The sequence below is a fragment of the Lampetra planeri genome, chromosome 53 (assembly GCF_965212315.1).
Source record: "Lampetra planeri chromosome 53, kcLamPlan1.2.h2, whole genome shotgun sequence".
Lineage (NCBI taxonomy): Eukaryota > Metazoa > Chordata > Hyperoartia > Petromyzontiformes > Petromyzontidae > Lampetra > Lampetra planeri.
This window is the reverse complement of record NC_136159.1, coordinates 7,041,948-7,063,308: the sequence shown is the minus strand read 5'-3', so window position 1 is coordinate 7,063,308 and position 21,361 is coordinate 7,041,948. Positions and strand designations below refer to the sequence as shown.

General features: G+C 51.2%; 1 protein-coding gene across 1 annotated transcript in view; it reads left to right on the top strand.

The window, feature by feature from the left end:
- LOC144734907 (uncharacterized) overlaps positions 1-7,017 on the top strand; it is a 57,566-nt gene extending 50,549 nt beyond the window's left edge. Inside the window, exon 10 of the mRNA XM_078617348.1 lies at positions 592-7,017. Within this exon, the coding sequence (XP_078473474.1) occupies positions 592-1,032 (441 nt within the window). The 3' untranslated portion in view covers positions 1,033-7,017. The remainder of the gene's footprint in view (positions 1-591) is intronic.
- The last annotated feature ends 14,344 nt before the right edge of the window (positions 7,018-21,361 follow it).

Genomic DNA, 21,361 nt, shown 5'->3' with positions numbered 1-21,361 from the left:
GATCCCGTATAGCTGTTTTTCATAAGCGACCTGGCTTTCACAAATGATAAATCAATTAAGTGGCTTATCATCATGTGGAAATAGAAACCAACCAAATACTTTCAATGCATGTTTCTAAATGTGGAGGGACAAACCGGGAGACCCGGAAATTATTCCACGTGACTGCGGGGAGAACATGCATATTACAAATATGCAGGCATCGGGGGTCGGGATCGAAGCCACGGCCTCCTGCATACCAGGCGAGGTAGTTAACATCTCCTAGCCACCGTGGTGCCATCAAGTTGCTGGTGTGGGATCGTGGTGGTTCGGTAGTTCTGCCGCTGCTCAGCGTTACCAGGCGGTCCATCTGAGCCCTTGCAGCGTAACGAATGACTCTGACTGCAACGCCGGCGTTGAACCGAGCGAGACCAAAAATCATCGACTGTCGAATCCAACTCTGAGCCCGCAATTGTTGCCGGTCGTGTCGCTGGGATAGAGTGGGGGTGACGGATCGGGGGTGGGTTGGATCGTTCTCTGCCCAATATCTCGTTCTCTTGCTCGCTATAATAACTCTCTCTGGTCTTCACGGTTCTTCCTCCGCTGTTCCCGCAGTCCAAGACCAAGGAGGGCAAGGAGAAGCCACCGCAGGGTGGGGCTCATCGCTTTGCCTCGGCCACCTTCTCCAGCCCCACGCACTGCTCGCACTGCGGGAAGGGGCTGGGATCACGCGACGCCTTGCAGTGTCTCAGTAAGTCACCGCGCGCGCACGGTACGTGCCCCTGCACGTTCTGCGGTACGCTGTGCGGGTACCCTCTGCGGTTCTGCTCTGCGGTACGCCCTACGGCAGGGGTGGGGAACGTCTGGCCCGCGGGGCCGTATGAGGCCCGCAAAATAATTTGGTGTGGCCCTGCCAAGGCAACCACAGGCGGGACTCGAAATTCAATAAATCTAGGAGCAAACCTCGAAAAGCAGTTGCGAGTAGCAGCAACATCATCAATACCAGCTAACATCACACGCCTCACCAAAGAGAAGCAGTTCCAGCCATCACTTTAGGGGTTAGTTAGTAAAACGTTTGACCAAATATAACGGGCTAATTTTTAAGTTGATAATTTTGTATGGCCCGCGAATGATGTTATATAAATATCCAAATGGCCCTTGGCAGAAAAAAGGTTCCCCACCCCTGCCCTACGGGGGTACGTTTTGCAGAACACACAGACCACCTGGGGCATGTTAACTGGGTTCTATTCCCGGCTCGGGCGCCTCTGTGTGGAGCGTTTGTATGTTCTCTTTGTGTAGAGTGTTTGTTCTTTTAATGGTTTCCCCCTAGTTCAGCAATGGGTATCCTCCAAGCTCTACGATTTCTGTCGATAAAAACACACACACAATGTAACTGATATCGACCAAAAACATCCTCGTGCTGATAATTAACCTGGAAAGTTACTCAAGTGGGATTACGCAGCAGCAGCAGCAGCAGCATCGCCTCCCTACTGCAGCAAAAAAAAGAAAAACTTGCAAGGACCCTCGCGTAAAAGTAACGAAACTCGGCCTTTCTTGGGTGAACTCCCGTAAATAGAAGAACAGGAACGATACGACTAAATACGAATCGACATTGAGAAAGAGCACCACGGTGCAAGGCCGTATGGCCGTTGGCCATTTATTATTCAAGAGCCGCATGGCTCACAGGGCTATGCCTAACAAATGAAACTTAACTGAAACAAGGCTGCTGCTGCATGCATACCAGCAGAGGGCAGTGCAGCAATATAAATTGTACTCTACTATGCCACAAGGTCTATACTTCTGCCCCCCCAGCCCCGTCTTTACCGTACTTACCAGTACGGTGAAGTATGGTCAAATATACCCCACGGCTCTTGAGGCATGGGGGGGAGGGGAAATCCTTCTCATCCAGCAGTGGATTGAAAAAGGCGCTGTAGATGCACGGCAAAAATACAAGCTCCAGACGGCAGAGGGCGGTAGTGCTCCTGGCTATGGTGGGGAGTAGCCATGCAATTTGTTTGTACCAAAACAGATCCGCAGATAACGTTATCCCCACCGCCTATACGTCCCCTCCACATACAACGTAAAAATATCTATCTTCTTACATCATTGCAGCAGCATCGGTTCCACACAAGCAAACTCTGGTCCGGTTTTTGGCGCACAGTGTCTCGTCAGCAGAGTGAGGCTCGTGTTGAATCGACACTGGTGAACTGCCAGATGTCCATAGGCAAGGGAAAACCCCTTTCTTCCGACCTGGGTCCTAGTTTGTCGCGAAGTTGTACGATAAAGTACGGTGGGTCCCCGCTTAACGCGCAGTGTTCACACTATAACGTGTTTTCGTGATAACGCAGTTCTTCTGTTACGTAACGCTTCACGCACAACACGAAAAGCGCGCACCGTTATAGCGTGGAGCGCACACACCGTTATAGCGTGGAGCGCACACACCGTTATAGCGCGTTTTCTGAGCGGTCGACGACGAATTGCTCTCTTGAGCTGCGTGGCTGAGTGGAGTGATAGCGAGCGTGGAGTGATACAGTAACGCGGCGGCGGACCTCGAGTGTGCAAGTCCATTGTATCTCGCCAAACTTTATCGCTACCTTCGTTATGGGCAAATTGTTTTTTCTCACGGTTTACAGGCACAGGTTGGCATTTTTACTTGAGAAACAGAGGCGCAGGGACGGTCGTAGCCAGAGGATATTTTTTTCTCATCAAAATGCTCGGCACAAAGATTTTCAATGTCAAATCACTTGACGGTAAAATTGCGGTAAACTCGCTCGCCGCTCGGCGTTTTCCTTTCTCGCGGCTTTCTGGGACGAGGCACGCCGTGGTTACGCGACCCCGACACGCGTCGGAGGAGCCGTCAATAATCAAATGCAGCCGTGAAATCGTGGCCCCGTGAAACGTTTGGGCCGTGGAAATTGCACGGGAAGGTCCTTCGTTGTTTCCGTTTTTTCTCCCTGCCGATTTTGCCAGACCGAGGCGAGACATCGTCTCCGGCGTGTGCCAGGGTTTCGGGAGCGACGCCGACTCTCGTTACAAACCCAGCGTGCGAGTGCATTCGTTCCTCTCTCTGCCCCCCCCCCAACCCCCCACCTTGAAAACTATCTCTTCAATAAAACTCGCCCTGCAAGTACGGGAGGGGGAGTACACGCGGCGATTGGAGAGCACAATGAAACCGCCGGGTCCCTGCTGTGCAGCCAGGGTTGTGCCACACGGAGGAGAGCCCACCGAGAGTATCTTTAGCTATGCTAATCGCTCGCTGCCTCCCAGATTCACTTGCGACGGTGGGTGGTGGTGGTGGTGGGAGGGAGAGAGAGCGGGTGAGAAATGGGAGGAGCAAGCGTGCCCCTGACGATATGGAGGTATGTTCTGGTTGGGTGTTGGTCGTGTACCTTGGCCAGTGAGAGGCAATTGAGCCAACAGGGCGGAGGGAAGAACGGCGGGGGAGAGAGAGAGAGAGCCGAGGGAGAGCCGAGAGAGAGAGGAAGAAGGGACTAGGCCAACAAGAGAGGCAGAGCTGAGGCTGAAAAAAAACGAGCACAGCTCAAGCGAGAGGGAAGCGAGGCTTTGTGGTGGTGGTGGTGGTGGTTGCGGCCGCTGCGGTGTCCGGTTCCGTGGCCGTGGTCAGCGCTCGTCCGCCCGCACCGCCTTCGCGAGTTTGGGATTTTCTATTTTCTTATTTTTCGACGTTGAGGACGGGGACGGCGGGGGGGGGGCCTGACCCTCTCCATCTCTCGACATCTCTCGCCACGCACGCTGGGGGTGAGTGTCGGTCCGGGGTGGCGGCGGCGGCGGGTCACCGCCTGGCCACTCGCTCGCGCTCCGTCATTCGTCGTCGCTGCCCTTCTTATTTATTTTCTCGTTTGTAAGCCGTACGTGGAATGCGGGGGGCGACACCGGCGTGGGCTCCGGCTGCCGCCACCACCGCCGATGCCGCTGCCGTTGCCAATTGTCGGTGTGGGACTTTGAGCGAGTGGTGGTGTGGGGGGGGGACCCCCACAGTTGAATGTTGTCAAGCCCAGATGGACGAGCGAGGGAGCCAGCAGCGAGGGAGGCGACAGGGGAGAGCGAGATCGTCTGGGGACGTTACCCCTTTGTCGTGAGCGGCCCTTCTGAAACGTCCCTTGATTTGCAGGACTGGCCACAACGCGTGTGTGACTGTGTGCGTATGTGTGTCTGTGTGCGTGTGTGTCTGTGTGCGTGTGTGTCTGTGTGCGTGTGTGTGTGTGTCTTTGTGTGTGTGTGTCTGTGCGCGTGTTTGTCTGTGCGCGTGTGTGTCTGTGCGCGTGTGTGTCTGTGCGCGTGTGTGTCTGTGTGCGCGTGTGTGTCTGTGTGCGTGCGCGTCAGCGAGAGGAGAAGGGGCATAGATCAGGATCCGCACAATGGCTCGCCAACCCTCATTGTGTGTGCGCTCTGTGCTCCACTGTATGGATCCACTGTCGTCACTCTTAAGCTGTTCTGCTCGAATTGCTTTCGTGCCCTAATCGCGTTCCAGTCCAGTTTAGCCGGCGTTCGCTCTGCAACGAGAGGGAATAAAATCAAATGCGCGCTCCTTGCTCACTCCACTGCTGGATGAAGGCCGTGTTGGGTCACGCGGGTTATCTCAACCGTGTACTTCGCAGTGCTGGGCCAAAAAAGAGAATTTTCCTCGCGAATATAAATACTCAATAATGGTCTGGCTAAAACATCCAAAAGCAGGACTCTCTTGAAACAGGTTCACGAGACTTTGCCGAGGCTTTCTCAAGCGAAAGACAATTGCGATAATGGTCCACATTCGGTTGGGTATTTACGTATTATATAACTGCTGATTCACATCGCTTTGTTGTTCGGGGGCTGTTTGAGGGGTTCTTTGACCGTACTTCACCACGCCGGTCATTGTGGGTTGGTGAGAGGAGGCACCCAGGACCAGTTCAAGTATCGCTCGCCGCTGAGGTTACCCGTTGGACAGGAATCGAACTCGAGTGTCGCCTGGTTCGTATTGCAGCGTGTGAACCACAGCCCTACCCAGCGTAGGTCTTGTCTTTGTTGGTGTGTGAGTGGGGAGCGGTGGTGCAGCGGTTAGCGTGCTGCGCTACGAACCTGGGACCCGGGTTCGATTTCCACTCACAGCCAACACCGGCGACGATTATCTGAACCGGTCCAGGGCCTCCCCTAGGTCGACTCGGCCTCAAATGAGTACCTGGTGCGGTGTGTAAACATCACAACTAGGGAGACAAAGGCGGCCGGGCGTGGTGCTGGCCACACACCCCCTCGTGCGCTTTCTTGGGCTTAATAGGTGCTCGCTTAACAGCACTTGCCTCGACAGTCTGTTAAGGCTTTCCAGGGGATCTTTGTCTTTGTTGGTCTGTGAAATGTCTGTGTGTGTGTGCGCGTGATTCCCTGGTGTATACGTTGGGGTAACTCTCTCCGCGTGTCTCTGGGCAAATTCACTGGGTCCTGGATTTCATCGTTCTAAACGAGACGCAAAAAGACGTGCGAGAGAGAGGGAGAGAGGGCACACTGCGATCGTTGAGAGAAAAAAACCATCGAAGAACAGGGCCGTCGAAAATAAATTAGATCGAGTGTGACCGACCGACAGCTTTTGACGCTCTTGCATACCGCACGGAGGCCGTCCGCCCCGCTGTATGTCCGGCGTGTGCCCGTGATGTTGCGTGGAACTCGCGCTCTGTTGCGATGTTGGGTTTTTTCCCATCGTTCTTCGACGTCGATTTGGTCGGCGCTTGCCCGGCGATCTCCTTGAGAAGCTGCTCCTCACTCCCGGCAGGGCCCGCCGGTACCTCGCTCGCTCGTGTCCATGTGATGCACATTTTTTTCCCCGCACGTAAGCAATTTCCTCTCGTCAACAATAACAACGGATGACGCATATTATGTCATAACCCCCCCCCAACCCCACCTATTTCTACACGGATAAAAAACGAGACGAGGCTGTCTCTGGTGTAGGCCAATCGGTTTCAAAGACGACGCATGTATTGCCAGGGCATGTTTTGCCACATGTACGTGTGGCTATTGCACACTTTTGATGCCTTGCAATAGGTTTTTTTTTTGGCGCTTGAACATCTTGACACCTCCAGTTGTCTTGCCATAAAGAGCAAAAGTCCAATTCTCCTTTGTTTTTTGACAACTTTTGCGACTGCCCGCACGATTTTACAAGCCTGTCGCGCTCTCTGTGACTTTTGTCACCACCATCCATCACTTTTGAGCCCTGTTAACTCGGCCCTACTAAATATTAGTCGCTTCGGTGCTGTTGTGACCCTTGCAGAAGGGAGTCTTCTTGCCTACATGCCGTGCCAACCCATATGGTTTAGCCCGTATTCTTGTGCAGGGAAATTGAGTTTTCAGGTCCATACAGCATACATCCGTTTCAATAGAGGCCAACAAAAAAATCTATTTTTTTGTCTGTTTGTGTTTCTCCCTTGTGATGGGACGTTGTAGGATGAACGTTGATATTTATAAGGGTACGGGGCTGACCAATAAGGTCTGAATTGGCCTGTAACAAGGTAGGGCACTGATTAAGGGATTGACAGGTTTGTAGTGGTAAGTACTAGTGGTGAGTGTACTCGTGGAGATTGTCTATTTGTTTGTGTTTCTCCCTTGTGATGGGGCTTTGTAGGATGAACGTTGAGATTTATAAGGATATACGGGGGTGACCAATACGGTCTGAATTGGTCTGTAACAAGGTCGGGCACCGATACGGGGTTGTGTGGGGGTTTTCTCCTGGCTGTCCAGTTCCCTCCCGCAAGTAAAACTACTCTGCCGGGGAATTAGCCGAGCGATTCCAACTCTCCATTCACCTGCAGCAGCTCCGCACGCGATTGTTGGTGTGTGTGTTGTTGTGTGTGTTTGTTCGTTTACTCGCCGTGTTACGACCGCACTGGGTGTTACGGAGATCACCACCAACTGTCAGGCGAAGACTCCACACCCTGCCCTTTGAAGGGACCTGTATATTTATTTTTTATTGCAAAAAACATGCTCACTTTTTGTTACTGTTGGGTGTGTGCCAATAAATCTACCTGGGCAGGACTGCTCGTCAAACCAGCTCCGATACACACGTGTGATCGACTGTACAGGGGGGAGGTGGTGGCGGGGGGGTACGTGTGTTGTGTCTGTACATCGCAGAGCCCTTGAGTCGGCCCACCGCTGGACGACTACCTCTGTCTGCACCACGCCATGCGGGCTGCGGGGGTTTATCTTTGACCGTACTTCACCGCACGCTGGCCAGCCCCGGTTGGTGAAGACAGGGGGGGGGAGCGTAGATGTTGCAGCGTACAAGTACAGTACAACACTTGTGTTCACCTTTTGCTGTTCTCTGGTCTGACACCCTAAAGAAAGCTGTCTCTGGTGTAGACCAATCAGTTTCAAGGACAATGCATATATGCTTATTGGAGCATGTTTTGTTTGCGTGCTCACCGCAACTACTGTGTGTGGGTAATGCAGACGTGAATCCTTGCAAAAGGGGTCTATTTGGTGTTTCAACATCTAACAGCTCCTGTTTTATTGCCAGACTGGGTAAAACCCATTCTTATTTGTTAATACTCTGGTTCTTTCGGTAAAGTCACCTAGGTATAAAATAAAATTAATCACGACGTTTCGGGCACAACACAAGCGGCCGTCATCAGGTGGGAAAGCATGGTCTGCTGCTGAGGCAGACTGTTTTAAAATGTTTGAAATGGGTGTAGCCCAAGGGTCATAAAGAAGTGGCCGGGGCTAGTGATGTTAATGTGAGAGATTAGCATGTAACTGTAAGATAGGAGGAGAGCGGCCTCCTCGACGAGGGCACGGAAGTGGCTACATTTGTTCATACTTGTCTTTTGCTGCCCTTCCATCTTGCTGACAACGTAACCCCATTGCAGCGGCCTATAGCATTGGTCTTTATTCACGCATAGTCGTCGCCCATCTGCCGAATACTGCCCAGGCATAACCCTGCTGAGTTTCTGACATCCAATCCGATCCAGTGGTACGATCTCAGACACGGAACACGATCCCCCGATGGTAGGATCCCAGACATTTGTTATGGAAGTCGGAATGTATTTATGCGTGACTCGGTGTGCGTGTGTGCGGCCTTCGTCCAACAGTGGACTGATGGTTAACGTTTGTACGTCACGTATGTCTGTGCATCCACATGTGTGGCTTGAGAACTGCTTAGGTGTTGGGAAACATTGGCACCGGGGGAGACAGGTGGCATCCGGGTGCGGTTCTGACCACGCCACTTAGTCGTTTGCCGTTGCCAGCCGTAATAGGTGCTCATTCGCACGCTTGCAGATCCGTATGGGTGGTCTTTGTCTTTGTGTGAGTGGGGAGCGGTAGTGTGGCGGTTAGTGCACTGCACTATGGACCCGATGACCCGAGTTCGATTCCCGCTCACGACCAGCACCAGTGACGTTTATCTGAACCAGTTCTGGGTCTCCCCTAGGTCGACTCAGGCTTAAATGAGTACCTGGTGCGGTGTGTAAACATCGCCACTGGGGAAACAAAGGCGGCCGGCCGTGGTGCTGGCCACCCACTGCCCTCGTGTGCCGTGCCGGCCTTCATAAGTGCTACTCGCTAACAGCACTTGCCCCTACAGTCTGTTAAGGCTACACGGGGGGTCTTTGTCTTTGTGTGTGTGTGTACCAACCCGCTTGCCCTTGGCTCGGGGTAAACATGCTGAGTAGATTACAGACACCGTGCTAATTGCAAGTAGGAAAGAGCACTTCCACGACGTGCAGTCGGAGCCCATGCTTGGCACCACATGGGGTGAAATATGCTGCTTGAGTCCACCGCGGGCAGAAGGCTTGGATCGCAATGACCGTCTGTTTCACGTGCATGCTTCACATTTACCAATGAATAATTTGCATGTATTTGTAAGGCGCCTTCCACGAATGTGGGATCAGGAGAGGCCAAGAGAGACAGAGAAGCTTAATAGAATTAACGGACTTGGGAAGATGTGTTTATTTTTTCATACGAGACTTGCAAGTATCCACATTATTGAATAAACGAATTTCAAACGGTAGGGAGTTCCACGACCTTGGCGCAGACACAGCGAGTGGCCAGCCGGGATCGAGGTTCGCACAGAAGGGCAGAGTCTTTCCGTGTTCCCGAGATGAGTTGCATCGCAATCTGGGTTTTCCCAAAAATTGTATTCTCTTACAAAGCACACGGAGATACCCTTATATAAAGCGTCATTACGTTCGTGCAAAGCTACCGCCCGATTAATTGCCATCATCCAAGTTTGTGCTGGAGAGATAAAAAATTTGAGTTAATCATTGTTAGCATTTTGTCACCTTATGTTGTACCGATGAGCCACTGTTTGGGCCAATCACAATTACAAACAACAACAACAACAACGTGAAATAAATGACATTTCCAGGGACATTGTTGTCAATTGTAAATTTGCAGTTACAATCATAATTGGCCCCAGGTCAGCTGTAGTTTATTTTAGTTGGTTTAATCAGGTGAGACCTAAAAACCAGGATATTCTCATTGGCAAGAGTGACCTGAATCACAGAAAGTTACAAAAAGCGAAGGGAAAATAACACAAACAGGGAGAGGAGTGATTGCATAACCGGAAAAGTAAAATTTATCGCGGGAGTATGTGCCAATATTAAGTAAATATATGCAGCTACACATAGCGGCGGGTAAAAGTGTGGTAGAGTAGGCCAAAGCACCCTCGAGAGGTGCTCTCCAGAGCTCCTTCGGATAGAGGCCCTTCCTGCCTGCAGTGGCTTGAGCAAGCAATTGCAAGGCTGTGCCTTAACTTTTACTTTTATCAAATATAATATGTAACGTCCGTTCCAATTGCCGTTAGTGCCGCGGTGGTGAGATGTTAACTACCTCGCCTGATATGCAGGAGTTCGTGGGTTCGATCTCGACCCTGACGCCTGCTGTATATTTGGAGTTTGCGTGTCTCTCTCTCTCCCCGAGGTTGCGTGGATTTTTCTCCGGGTCCTTTTTTCCCCCCTCCTCCACATTGAGAATCAGCATGACGCATTTAGAGAGTATTTGGCTACTGCTGCCAATTGCCACGTGATGATGAGCCACTTCGTTGAGCTATCATTTGCGCTAGCCAGGTTGCGTCTGAAAAACAGCTATGCAGCTCGGTCGGCCGTACCCGGTAAAATAAAAAAAATAGTTCATAGTTTATCGGTTAGTTTGGGTGCCACCACCCCATGCCCGCGCCGGTGGACCTTGCGTCTTCGTCAGCCGTTTAATAAAATGACGGAGGGGGCAGCAGCGGTGGCGATGGTGGGAGGTTGTTATTGGGCTCGTGGGGCGGGTGGTCGTGGCGTCTCAGCGTCTCCCCCGTGCCCCAGGGAGTCTCTGACGCGGCCTCCTCCTCCTCTCCGCCACACGATGTGCGGCGGAGATGCCGCGCTGTTCTCGTTCAGTGTGGCCGCATGTTGTTGTTGGGTTCCCCCCCCCTCCTCTCCCCCTTCTGGTCGGTCGGTCGCCAAACTTTTTCACAATGTCCAGTGTCAGCAGCTCTCGGCGCAAGCAAAACCGAGCAGAAGCCTTTTTAGGGTCCCAAGGAGCTCAAAGTGCGCATAATTAATTAATTAATTAAAATAATAGGGCTGCACCAAATGGAACTAAGATCCCTTAAATTTCGATTTGAAGCTTTCGTGACTGCAGGGATTCATCTTCTTGGTTCTTTCGGTAAAGTCACGTAGAAGGGAAATAATAAAATAATCAAATAACAATTTTACATAATAAAATACAAATGTTTTTTATTATGTTTTATTTTTATTATTTTATTATTTCCCTTCTACGTGACAATTAAACATAATAAAATACAAATGTATTTTATTATGTTTTATTTTTATTATTTTATTGTTTCCCTTCTACGTGACTTTACCGAAAGAACCAAGAAGATAAGATCTCTTATATATGAAAAAAACATTTTAGGAAGTTCATAATTAAAAAAGAACACCATTCAAATAATGTAAATAGGTATCATCCCGGTAATTTTGATTTGTTCACACAACTGTGTTGTGATTACGTTACGTAGCTCATCTGGTGTGTAATTGTTTGTGATCACGTGACGTTCGCAGCAGTTATTTCTACTCGGGCCTTCAATGGGGCTGACGCCACCACTCCCCTCTGCCATAGAAATGCAGAAAATATAAACCGCTGGCTCAGATGCGTGTCTCTGCTCACTTTCATCCATGATGGTGAGGTTAGTATGCAAAACATTTCAATACATTAAATAATAAAAACAATTATGCTGCCATTCTGTCGCCCTTTCATCCACCTCCATTAGTCTGTGCTGCAACCCGCGGTGTTCAACGCGTTCCCGCCGGGGCAGAAATCGTGATTCTAGATTTGAAGCTTTCGTGACTGCAAGGATTCATACTCTTAGGTTTTTTCGGTAAAGTCGCGGAGACTTGTGTTGCCTCCGAAACGTCGTGATTTATTATTTTATTTCTATTAGTATAACATTTTGCAATAATATTAATTTATTTTTATTTTATTTTACCTACGTGACTTTACCGAAAAAACCTAAGAGCAGAAATCGTGAGTTCCGCTTGATCCTAGTGCCGCACGTTCACGTGAACTCGGCTCATGAAAAGTGCCGGTTGCTTCTCTGCGATGACAACTTTCCACGTGTTTTAGTCGCCATGTATATACCCTTTGGCCTTGACATCCCTATTGTCTCCTGAGCCTAAAGGTCTGGTCATCGCCGAGGCAATTGGTCCCACAGGATTTCTTGCAGGCACGACGTTTTTCACAAGCACCAGATTCCTAACTGCACGGCAAGGCGCAACACACATCTGCGGTGTGGACAGGTAGGCTTCCGCGGGTTCAGAAAGGTCAGGAACCACTGCTCTAGAGGGGTCGTTAGAGAGCCGCTCTCCACGGTGCTTTGGCCTACTCCTCCACGCTTGCTGGACACCTTGGAAGAGGTGGGAACACCCACGCTTTACTCAACGACATGCAACCCCCGCCGGCCGAATTACCGTCGTGCACCCGTTTATACCCCTGGGTGGACAAGAGAAAGGGAGGCCATTTAAGGAACGGTCCCATTGCTTCAACTGCCAGGCGGGGAGATGGAATCGAACCGGCGACCGCTGAATTCCTAAGTCACTGTTTCACACGGAGTGTGGCAATCATCGAATGGAACCAGGCGGCTCCATCTGACAAGCACAGCTGCGTGGCAACGCTTGCAACGAGCACTCGGGATGAATGCGGGAGCGTGCGCGTTTCACGAAGTGCGGGGCCTTTACTCGGAATTAGCGCGGCACCAGACCTTGCCCGGTCGCTGCATGCGGGCGGCTTAAAATGGTGCAGGCCATGTGTTCTCGAGCCCGCCGCTGAGCTATGCGGTGTAAAGGTGTGTGTCAGTGTTCTGGGAAACACTACCCTAAAGATAACATCAGATGATGATAAGAACCCTGCTTTTCATCACAGGCTTGCAAATATTTTTTTTTCCGGTTGTAAATACCAGAAACAGATGTTTGTTGTTAATTTAGAGTATGGAGTAGAGCATGGCTGTCTGGTTATTCGGTTAAAGATAACTACCTGCTCTCTGTTCGATCGCTGAGCTAACCAAATAACCCCATGTAATAGTCTCACCACTCGTACCACTGGAGGTGATGGGCGGGGCTTGGTGACATCATCAGCCACGTCACACTGGGCGTGGCTTGTCGGGGGTTTCCTGCCTTCGGGGCGGCAGCATGTGGGGGGATGGGTAGCCACCCCATTTTAAAGGGGCTCACAAATTTGAGTGGGTTAGTGGCCCTTAATGGATTCATCGTCCTCACGCTCGCAGAATTCTTATTCATTTGTCGCCGTCCTTGATGTCAATGTGTCGGGGGGGTGATCACTCGGGTGAACACACATTACCAGTGTAGAGGTGTGTGTGTGTGTGGGGAGCGGTAGTGTAGCGGTTACTGCGCTGCGCTACGAACCTGGCGATCCAGGTTTGATTCCCGCTCAAGGCCAACACCAGTGACTATTATCTGAACCGGTCCTGGGCCTCCCCTACGTCAACTCAGCCTCAAATGAGTACCTAGTGCGACGTGTAAAAACATTGCCGCTAGGGAGACAAAGGCGGCCGGGCGTGGTGCTGGCCACCAACCCCCTCATGTGCTGTGCTGGCCTTCATAAGTGCTCGCTTAACAGCACTTGCTCCAACAGTCTGTTAAGGCTATACGAGGGGTCTTTGTCTTTGTTAACTGGAACCATTTTAGTGAGGCTATAAAGCAAACATTTATAATAGACGATTGCTGGGGCAGCATTTAGTCAGAGTTCCTATAACAATTGGACACCTTTTACACTGTAAAACCATCGCCAAGGGTGGTTGACTGGCTCGGAGGTCGGAGCTCTGAGCCAGCAACACTGAGAGCCTGGGTTCGAATCCAGTCAACGGCCCAGGATTGATCCGGGTTCTCAAGTGTAGCGAGTTAATAGTTTCAGCCTGGTCATGAATGGCTGCACACATACAAACATATATACAGTAAAATCTTGGATTGCGAGTAGCTTGGTCTGCGAGTGTTTTGCAAGACGAGCAAACATTTTAAATTAATTTTAATTTGATAAACGAGCGAGGTCTTGCAATACGAGTAGTACCTGTACACGCTTTGTCTGCCGAGCGTCACGTGATCACAACTGATATACGAGTGCTTTGGATTACAAACACGTTCCCAGAACGAATTATGCTCGCAATCCAAGGTTTTACTGTATTTAGAAAACCCAACATCTAAATTTGGTTCTACCGTGAATTTGGCCACCAAATTCCGTCTCTGAAAATTAAAATCATCAGTTCCACATCACGAGACGAACGTTTATCTTTTAGCGGGATGGGTGGCAAAGTGCCGCCACCCCCATGTGGATAAGAATTCACTCGAAGTAGGGAGCTCAGAAGTAGCTCCGTGAGATGCACTTCCACGGACTGCTCTCTCACATCAAGAGTTTTCTCCTCTTTGTGTGACTTGTGAGTGGATTTGGGATAAAGTTGTGGTAATGGGGGGGGGGGGAGAGGAAAGACAAACAGGCACGTGCCCTTGCATGTGGTGGGTTGTTGGTGCACTTTGTGCACCTGGCCTGGCACAAGCACCGTGGTGATGTCACCGGTACTTAGCGGCGAATGGCGGGTTTCGGTATTGGTGGGTGTTGGCTGGAACATGGCTGCGTGCAAGACGGCTTGAGCTCTTTGGTCGAACTTTTGTATGCACGTGGGTGCAGGTGACTTGGCTCGCCTGTTTGTGTGGAATTCTGTGGGTTTTGTGGACTTGATCAGTGTATGATGATGACGATGATGATGATCAAGTACTTAACGATTTATCCCCACCCGACTGAAGAATGTGATACATTCGATCATGATTCAGGGGTTGCAAGTCAATAAAAAAAAATCGATTATTGTTGTCTTCTTTTTCCCCTCATCTTGTTTTCATCTCATGTTTATGCCATTTAGCCTAAAGCTAACAGCGTGTAGCATTTGCACGCAGGTTATATAATAACCTCTCACGCGCTCGACTCGATTCGTCCATCGTTGTGCGTCAGAATTAACTTTCATCAACCATCCGGTGCATTGTTACACGCCTGAAGGTAATGACGCATAATCCTAATTGTATTTTACTTTGCGTCATCCGTGCAGATTGCATCGCGTGGGGGCTTGTAATGCGCACAGAGGCGCGGGAAACCACGGACGAAGCGGGAAGGCTGCCCGAACCGGAGCCAAAAATTGCCCAAGCTCTGTGATCCTATATTGGAATATTTGGTCAACTCCGTCAGCGGCGACTGCTGCTGCTGCCGACGATGACGCCGTCGCACTTGCTGGCGATGAGGATCGCGAAGAGAGCAGCAGACAGTGACGGACGATCTGCGAGGATGGTGATGATGATGAACAGTAAAACAATGATGAACGTGGTGGGGGTGTACAGTCGGGGTTATCGTTGTTTTACCTGTAGGATCACAGCGACGATGTGCAGGCCACCGCCCGTGCCCCCTCCCTCCCTGTACCCCCCCCCCCACCCCCAGTACCTGCCTGGTCCTGTTCTGTGTGGGTGTAGGCAGACAAAGTCTTAACCGCGGTCGTCGCCATCACGTGCTCATTCCGACCCAGTCGGTTGTTTTTGCAATAAAAGGGAGCCCTCGGATTTCGCTGCAGGCAACCGCCAATGTACAGACGATCGCTCCTCGAGCGCGCAGAGTGAGTGGAACAAATTCTCAATCGAGGTGTGTCGATGCAACCCAAATTCCATTGCCTTGCTCTGCTGCTTGCGTCTGTGTGCGGTGAACAGAATCGGGCTGTCCAGTCGTTCGAGTTCTCGATTACTCCACCGATTATCGCTTCGGTTGATGCAAAAAAAAAATGGGGAGAAAAAAAAAAATCCTCGCCTCCTGTTACCGCGTGTGACGCTGGACGGGAGGTGTTGGGGCGGGGGTGCTTGGTGATGTAATTGGTTGTGTCGCGCTGGGCGTGGCTTGTAGTCGGGGGTTTTCTACCTTTGCGAGGCGGGATGCCTCGGCAGCTGCCCTGTCCAAAGCGGGACGTGTGGTTGATTGACACGCACAGTTGGGTCCAATTTATATTTGGTTAATGGAATTAATTCACGAATTGTCCCAGCTGTTTGGTAAACCAATGGTGGTCTGGTGGCACGGCCGATTGACGCACCACGATACGAACCTCGGCAAACCAAAATTTTATTCCCCACCAACCCCGAGAGATTTCGTAACCATTTCCTTGCCTCGCCTTCATCAACGACGAGTAGGTGGCACGACGAGTGAACATCAGCATTGGGGAAACAAAAAGCAGCTGGGCGTGGTGCTGGCCACACACAAATTGTGTTTTGCACGGCTAGAAGTGATCTCGTGAAATTTGATCGCTGAAATTTAAAGTGCCCCGTCATGGTGCGGAATGCCGCCGTTGTGAATCGTAGTGAGCGAGAATCGCGATTTGAAGGTTACAAAATGTTCGTGGTCGACTCGGCCCCATCATCTTTTTGGGGCCGATGAAACGAGTGCCACTTTTGTGGCAAGTCAACGTTGGCCGCCCTACAGATGTACTGGCCCCCCCTCCCCACCCCATCGTGAGAAGGTGCTATTTTCACAGCTCGCTCGAGACACACCGATGACGAGGAGCCGCGTCTCCCTCGCTCGTTAGCGCGGTTCGCCGTGTTGGATCACGCAGTCATGGTTGGAGAGACCGGCTCCCAAACAGAAACAATGTGGAATTGTCACCGGTGTTGTGCACCTCTCGGCGGAGATCTTTACACACGGTGACTGTTTTAATTAACAGCCTCACCGAGTCTCCTAGACCTTTGTGCGGGAGAGTCCCGCAACACTGGGATGCTCGACCAATGTCATTGAGTGTTGGCTCTGTGTGGGAGTGACTCCCGGGAACCCGGAGAAATCCCTCCACCCAGAGGGAGGAGAGGGCGACACTCACCACTGCCGTCTCCTCGCCAATTCCTCTCCGCACGCCTACGATTCCTGGCAAAATCCTGGCCGTGGTCTCCCATCCAAGTACTTGCCAGATGCAATCCTCTCTGCTTCCAAGATCTGGTTAAGCTCGGGCACATTCTGGGCAGTTTGGTCACGAGCAAAGTCGTGCCATGTGACGATTGCGTAGCCGGTTTCTTGCTGACGAATAGTCTTGAGCGCGTGAAACCAAAGTCGCACTGTTTTTCACGTGGCGCAGTTGACTCGAGACTGCTCTCCGGGATGGAGCGGTGGCGCAGTGGTCGACACACTGAACCGTTTTGCCCCTTTGGCCCGAGTTAGATTCCAGGCTATGGACATTGCCAATGAACCAGCCCCGGCCTCCACCGTCGGCCCCCCCTTCCCCAACCCGGACTGGCCAGGGTGGGTGAAGTACGGTCAAACAACCCAAACAAACAACGCTCACGAGCGACGATGTGGCTTGTGGGGGGACAGGTCTCCTGTCGCATTGATCCAAAGCCCTCGGCCAAGGGGGGCGGCACAGGCTGTGCTCTGTTTGTCCTTTAAGGGGACTCGATGAGTGGAGCGCCAGTGTGTGTGCGACTCTTAACAGTGGTTGTTCTGTCATAGGAATGTGGAATTTACACCACTATTTAAGGGCTGTGAAATGGCCATTTAAGAATTTTTAAATGCCACGTTTTTTTAAAAGTAATTTTTTTCTGTCCTTGCTAAGAAATGTATTTGCTGTCCTGGATCTTCAGTTCACGGTGTGATTGATTCTGACGGGGAAGAATTCCACATTCATATGACCAGGGGCCAGTCTGTCCACCGTAGATAAACAGCGTTCAAAGACGGAGTGGCTCTCGTCTTATTATCGTCCCACGTGGGTTGGGTTCAAGGGTCGAATGCCGTTTTGTTTACAGCCGCTTTGTCCTTCGACTGTTGGGTGAAGGTCTCCATGCCCCGTGCCGGTCCTGGCAGTTGTTTGTACATACTTCACCACACTGGACACTTGTGCAATCATCGCCGTATATTACGGTATACATACACTCTTCGTGTATCCAGAAGATGCATATTGCACGCACGTTGCATGTCACCGATGCGTGATGCGCGCGTGGGATCGTGAGCGCAAGAAGTGATTGCTTACGATTTAATTAACTCGAAAAATTCGACCCGGTTAATCCCTAGAGCCAAGAGGTGGTCTCATCCCATTTGCAGGGGAGGTTGCAGTGAAACGCCGCTCTTAAGCTTCGGGCAATACCAGTGATGATTATCTGAACCGGTCATTCTCCTTCTCTAGGTCGACTCGGCCTCAAATTAGTACCCGGTGCGGTGTGTTGTTAACATCGCCACTGGGGATGCTCTCATGCAGCAGTGGAAAGGACCGTTTTCTACGAACAGTTCAACTGTACCAACATAGCGATTACATTTTTCCCTTGACCTGCGTTGCTGGGCCCTGTAATAGTACAGTGCGGTAGTGTTTATTACTCTTGCTGTAAGGTGAGTGATAGGTCATTTCAACACCACCAGGCATTTCTCCTTGGGGCACTTTGTTTTGACCCGAGTTTGTAGAGGTTTCGTTGCAATGAAGAGCGGTTACAAAAAGTCTCGCCATTTCAATATCATTGACTTTACCTCTGTTTTAAAAAGAAAAGTTAATAGTAATCGATGCTATTTATATATTTTTGTAAACTCTGGAATGCTTTGTTTTGAAAATGGCCCATTGGCAAACATCGCAAAATGAAACGGCAGAGGAAAAAATCACATCGTGCGAGACGGCGAGACGTTGTGATTTTCCACGATACATCGCCAAACTGCACGTGTGCGCACAGAGGTCGCAAACGGGTTTTGATTCCTTACCCGTACCCGTACCCGGCCGCACCAGGGTTGCAAATGGGTACCCGTACCCGGCCGGGTACGGGTAGCCGTTCCCTACCCGTACCCGTACCCTACCCAAAATGAGTGACAAACGGTTACTTACCAGTGACTCACGGCCTACCCGTACCCGTACCCGGCCGCACCAGGGTCGCAAACGGGTACCCGTACCTGGCCAGGTACGGGTAGCCGGGTATCGGGTAGGGTACGGGTATCGGGTACCCGGTTGCGACCTCTGATGTGCGCACAAAATTTGTTCGAATCCTGGAATGTAGAATTACGGTGATCATAATACTTAATGTCAAAATATTTGTTTATATTTATCTCATTGTCTCTTGGCTTGCTTACAAACATGTGACTTTGTCCTTCATAGCTAGACAGGAATGTAATGTTGATGAATTCGAGAAATAATTAACATTCCTGAGTGGTTAGCAGGCAGACGGTTGCGAGTTCAACTCCTGGACGTGGTTGACGCGGCCCACCATCATCCTTCGTCGCCAGTAAAACGAGTTCCACTTCACGGCAAGGACAGCATTGGTTGCCCTACGGATAGACTCGCCCTCATCATGGGAATGTGGAATTTCCACCACTGGCTCAGGGCTGCTGTGTAGGGGATGTGAGCACCGCCTCAACGCTCATTCGAGCAGGGAATTATTTTGACCTTCGCATGCAATTTTTAGTTACTCTCAAAAAATACTGAACTCAAGTGGAAGCTGGATATGAGCAGGGCCAAGTTTGCTTAAATTTGAAGTGTGCTTGTATCAGAACTTTCCCTTTGCTCACCAACCCCCGCGATTGCAATGTAAAGAAGTGTCGCTTATATCAGAACCGGGGTGCTGCCTGCCACTTCGACGGTGAGGATGGCAGTCAGGGCAGGTGGGGGCGGGTGCCAGACGGAGAGATTAATTTGCGTGCCGCGTGCCGTGCGGCAATCTCTTATTGGCGCAAATCTCCGCCGCGTTGCGGAGCTCAAGGTCGTCGGCCAAAGTGAGGACACGTTGCCGCTTTGAGTGCCGCGCGTGCGGTTAAACGTTAACGTTGAGATACTTTCGTCGTGGACGATTTGTGCGTTGTTAACCCGCGGGCCGTGTGCTTGTGCACATTCGTGTTTAGGGAATTTCCGGCGGTGGCGGCGTTGTCGTCGTCATCAGCTCGCCGCTGCTGCGAGCACGGTTGCCGCGCGATGCGATGATCGTATTCGCGACGGATGGGGTGATCATTGCGGCGTCGGTTCCACGCAGCCGTGCGGTTTGCACCTCACGTTGTTGCCGTGTCGTTGCTGAGCGATGGTTGCGGAAAAAGGTCTTGGGCCGCACTTCACTCGCCAAGATGAGTAGTCTACCCCCACGGCTCATAGCAAATAGAAAGATCCCCCATAGAGCCTTAACTGACTGTTGGGGCAAGTGCTGTTAGCGAGTAGCACCTATGCAGTTCGGCACGGCACACGAATGGGGTGGGTGGCCAACACCACGCCCGACCGCCTTTGTCTCCTTAGCGACGATATTGACACATCGCACCAGGTACTCATTTGAAGCCGAGTTGACCTTTGAGAGGCCCAGTTCCGGTTCAGATAATCGTCACCGGTGTTGGCCATGAGCAGGAATCTTAACCCGGGTTGCCAGGGTCGTAGCTCAGTGCGTGAACCGCTACACTACCACTCGGCTCGTAACACACGCTGCCGGTTGCACAACACTCAGTTGCACAATTTAAAAGTGCGACAAAAATGATGACATTGTGGAACAACCTAAGCCCCGCCGATTACTCGGAAAACATTTCGGAGAACACTACATTTTGATTAGTTATTTGTTTATTTTGTTTTAGACGGCTTAGGTATGATGTCGTGGTTCGAACTATAACCTTCCACCACCCGACAACAGAGCCAGTCGAATCAAAGTTGTCACGCCATGGGCCCAGATATATGCTTATCAATAGCGGAATAATGTTGAAACGCAGCACAAAGTTTTGACAATTTTGTACGAAGACGCTTTTCTCGAGATGACAGCCGGCGTCATCCGGCATTCACGGCGGGCTCCAGTCTCTCACGCTCCGATCTCTCAAAACCCGTCGCTTTCCTTTTCAACGTTCCACCGGTTTTGCCGAAACCCATATCGGTCGGCTGGCTGGCGGCGCGATTGCCCCAACGCGAGGCTTCTTCAGTCCCCTGGAGAAGGCGTGGGAGAGCTACGCCGCCCCATCGCCGGAGATGGAGCGACGAAACCAGCCCATGTGCCGGTGTAGGGTCACAGGGTGGCGAGCGACGGCTTAGGGCTGAGGGCGAGGCCTTCCAACAGTCGATAGATTGTGGCCGATGCTGATACCACAGTCATGGTTAATCTCCTTGTTTGTTGTCATAAAGGGGCCAACAGTTGGAATGTCGGGCCAACGACCCACACGGTCGCGTGGCGGGCGTGCCAACGGTGAGGCCTCGCAGCCTTTTCCACGCATTACGGAATTACAGCAAAGAAGGGAAAGTCCACGCGTGAGAGTTTACGGCATCTCACCTTTGGGAGCGCGGCGTGCATGCGAGTCGCCAGGTGTGAACGCTCCCATTCTGCCCGCGGGAGCGTACCACTACGGCACAGCTGGGTAAATTGTACCTCCCTTGTCCTCTAGCACCACCACCCCTGCCTCCGTGTGCAAATGGCATAATGGATCAGCTGTGTGTATGACCCTTGTGCGCTTGGAATCCCACATTCCTCCCAGCTGACGTCTTCGGCTTACAGTGCGCGCGCACAGGGCTTGCTGCTGGGTGACGGGGTTTAGAATGATTCTCTCGCTAACGAGCCGCTGTTGCTGTTGTGGTGGTGGTGGCGGACTGGGAGAGAACGACCTGCCATCAATCGCTCGCTCGCTCTTTCGACGGCACGGTTTTTCCGAAAGTGGTTGTAATAACCAAAATGCGTCGGCGATGAGAAACGACCGCCGTTGTTATGACAGAAAAATTGTGCAAAAGCTTGGGCTTCAGATTGTTCTACTCACACTCACAGCAAATAACAGTGGCGAATGTTTCGAGCAGTCCTGCGCCTTCCCTAGGTAGACTCGGCCTTAAATGATGGGGCCACTTTGTTGAGCAATCATTTGTGGCCAGGTCGCTTCTGAAAAACAAGTTGATACCTCAGTGAGCTTTGCCTGGTTGGATGGGGATGGCGTTTAG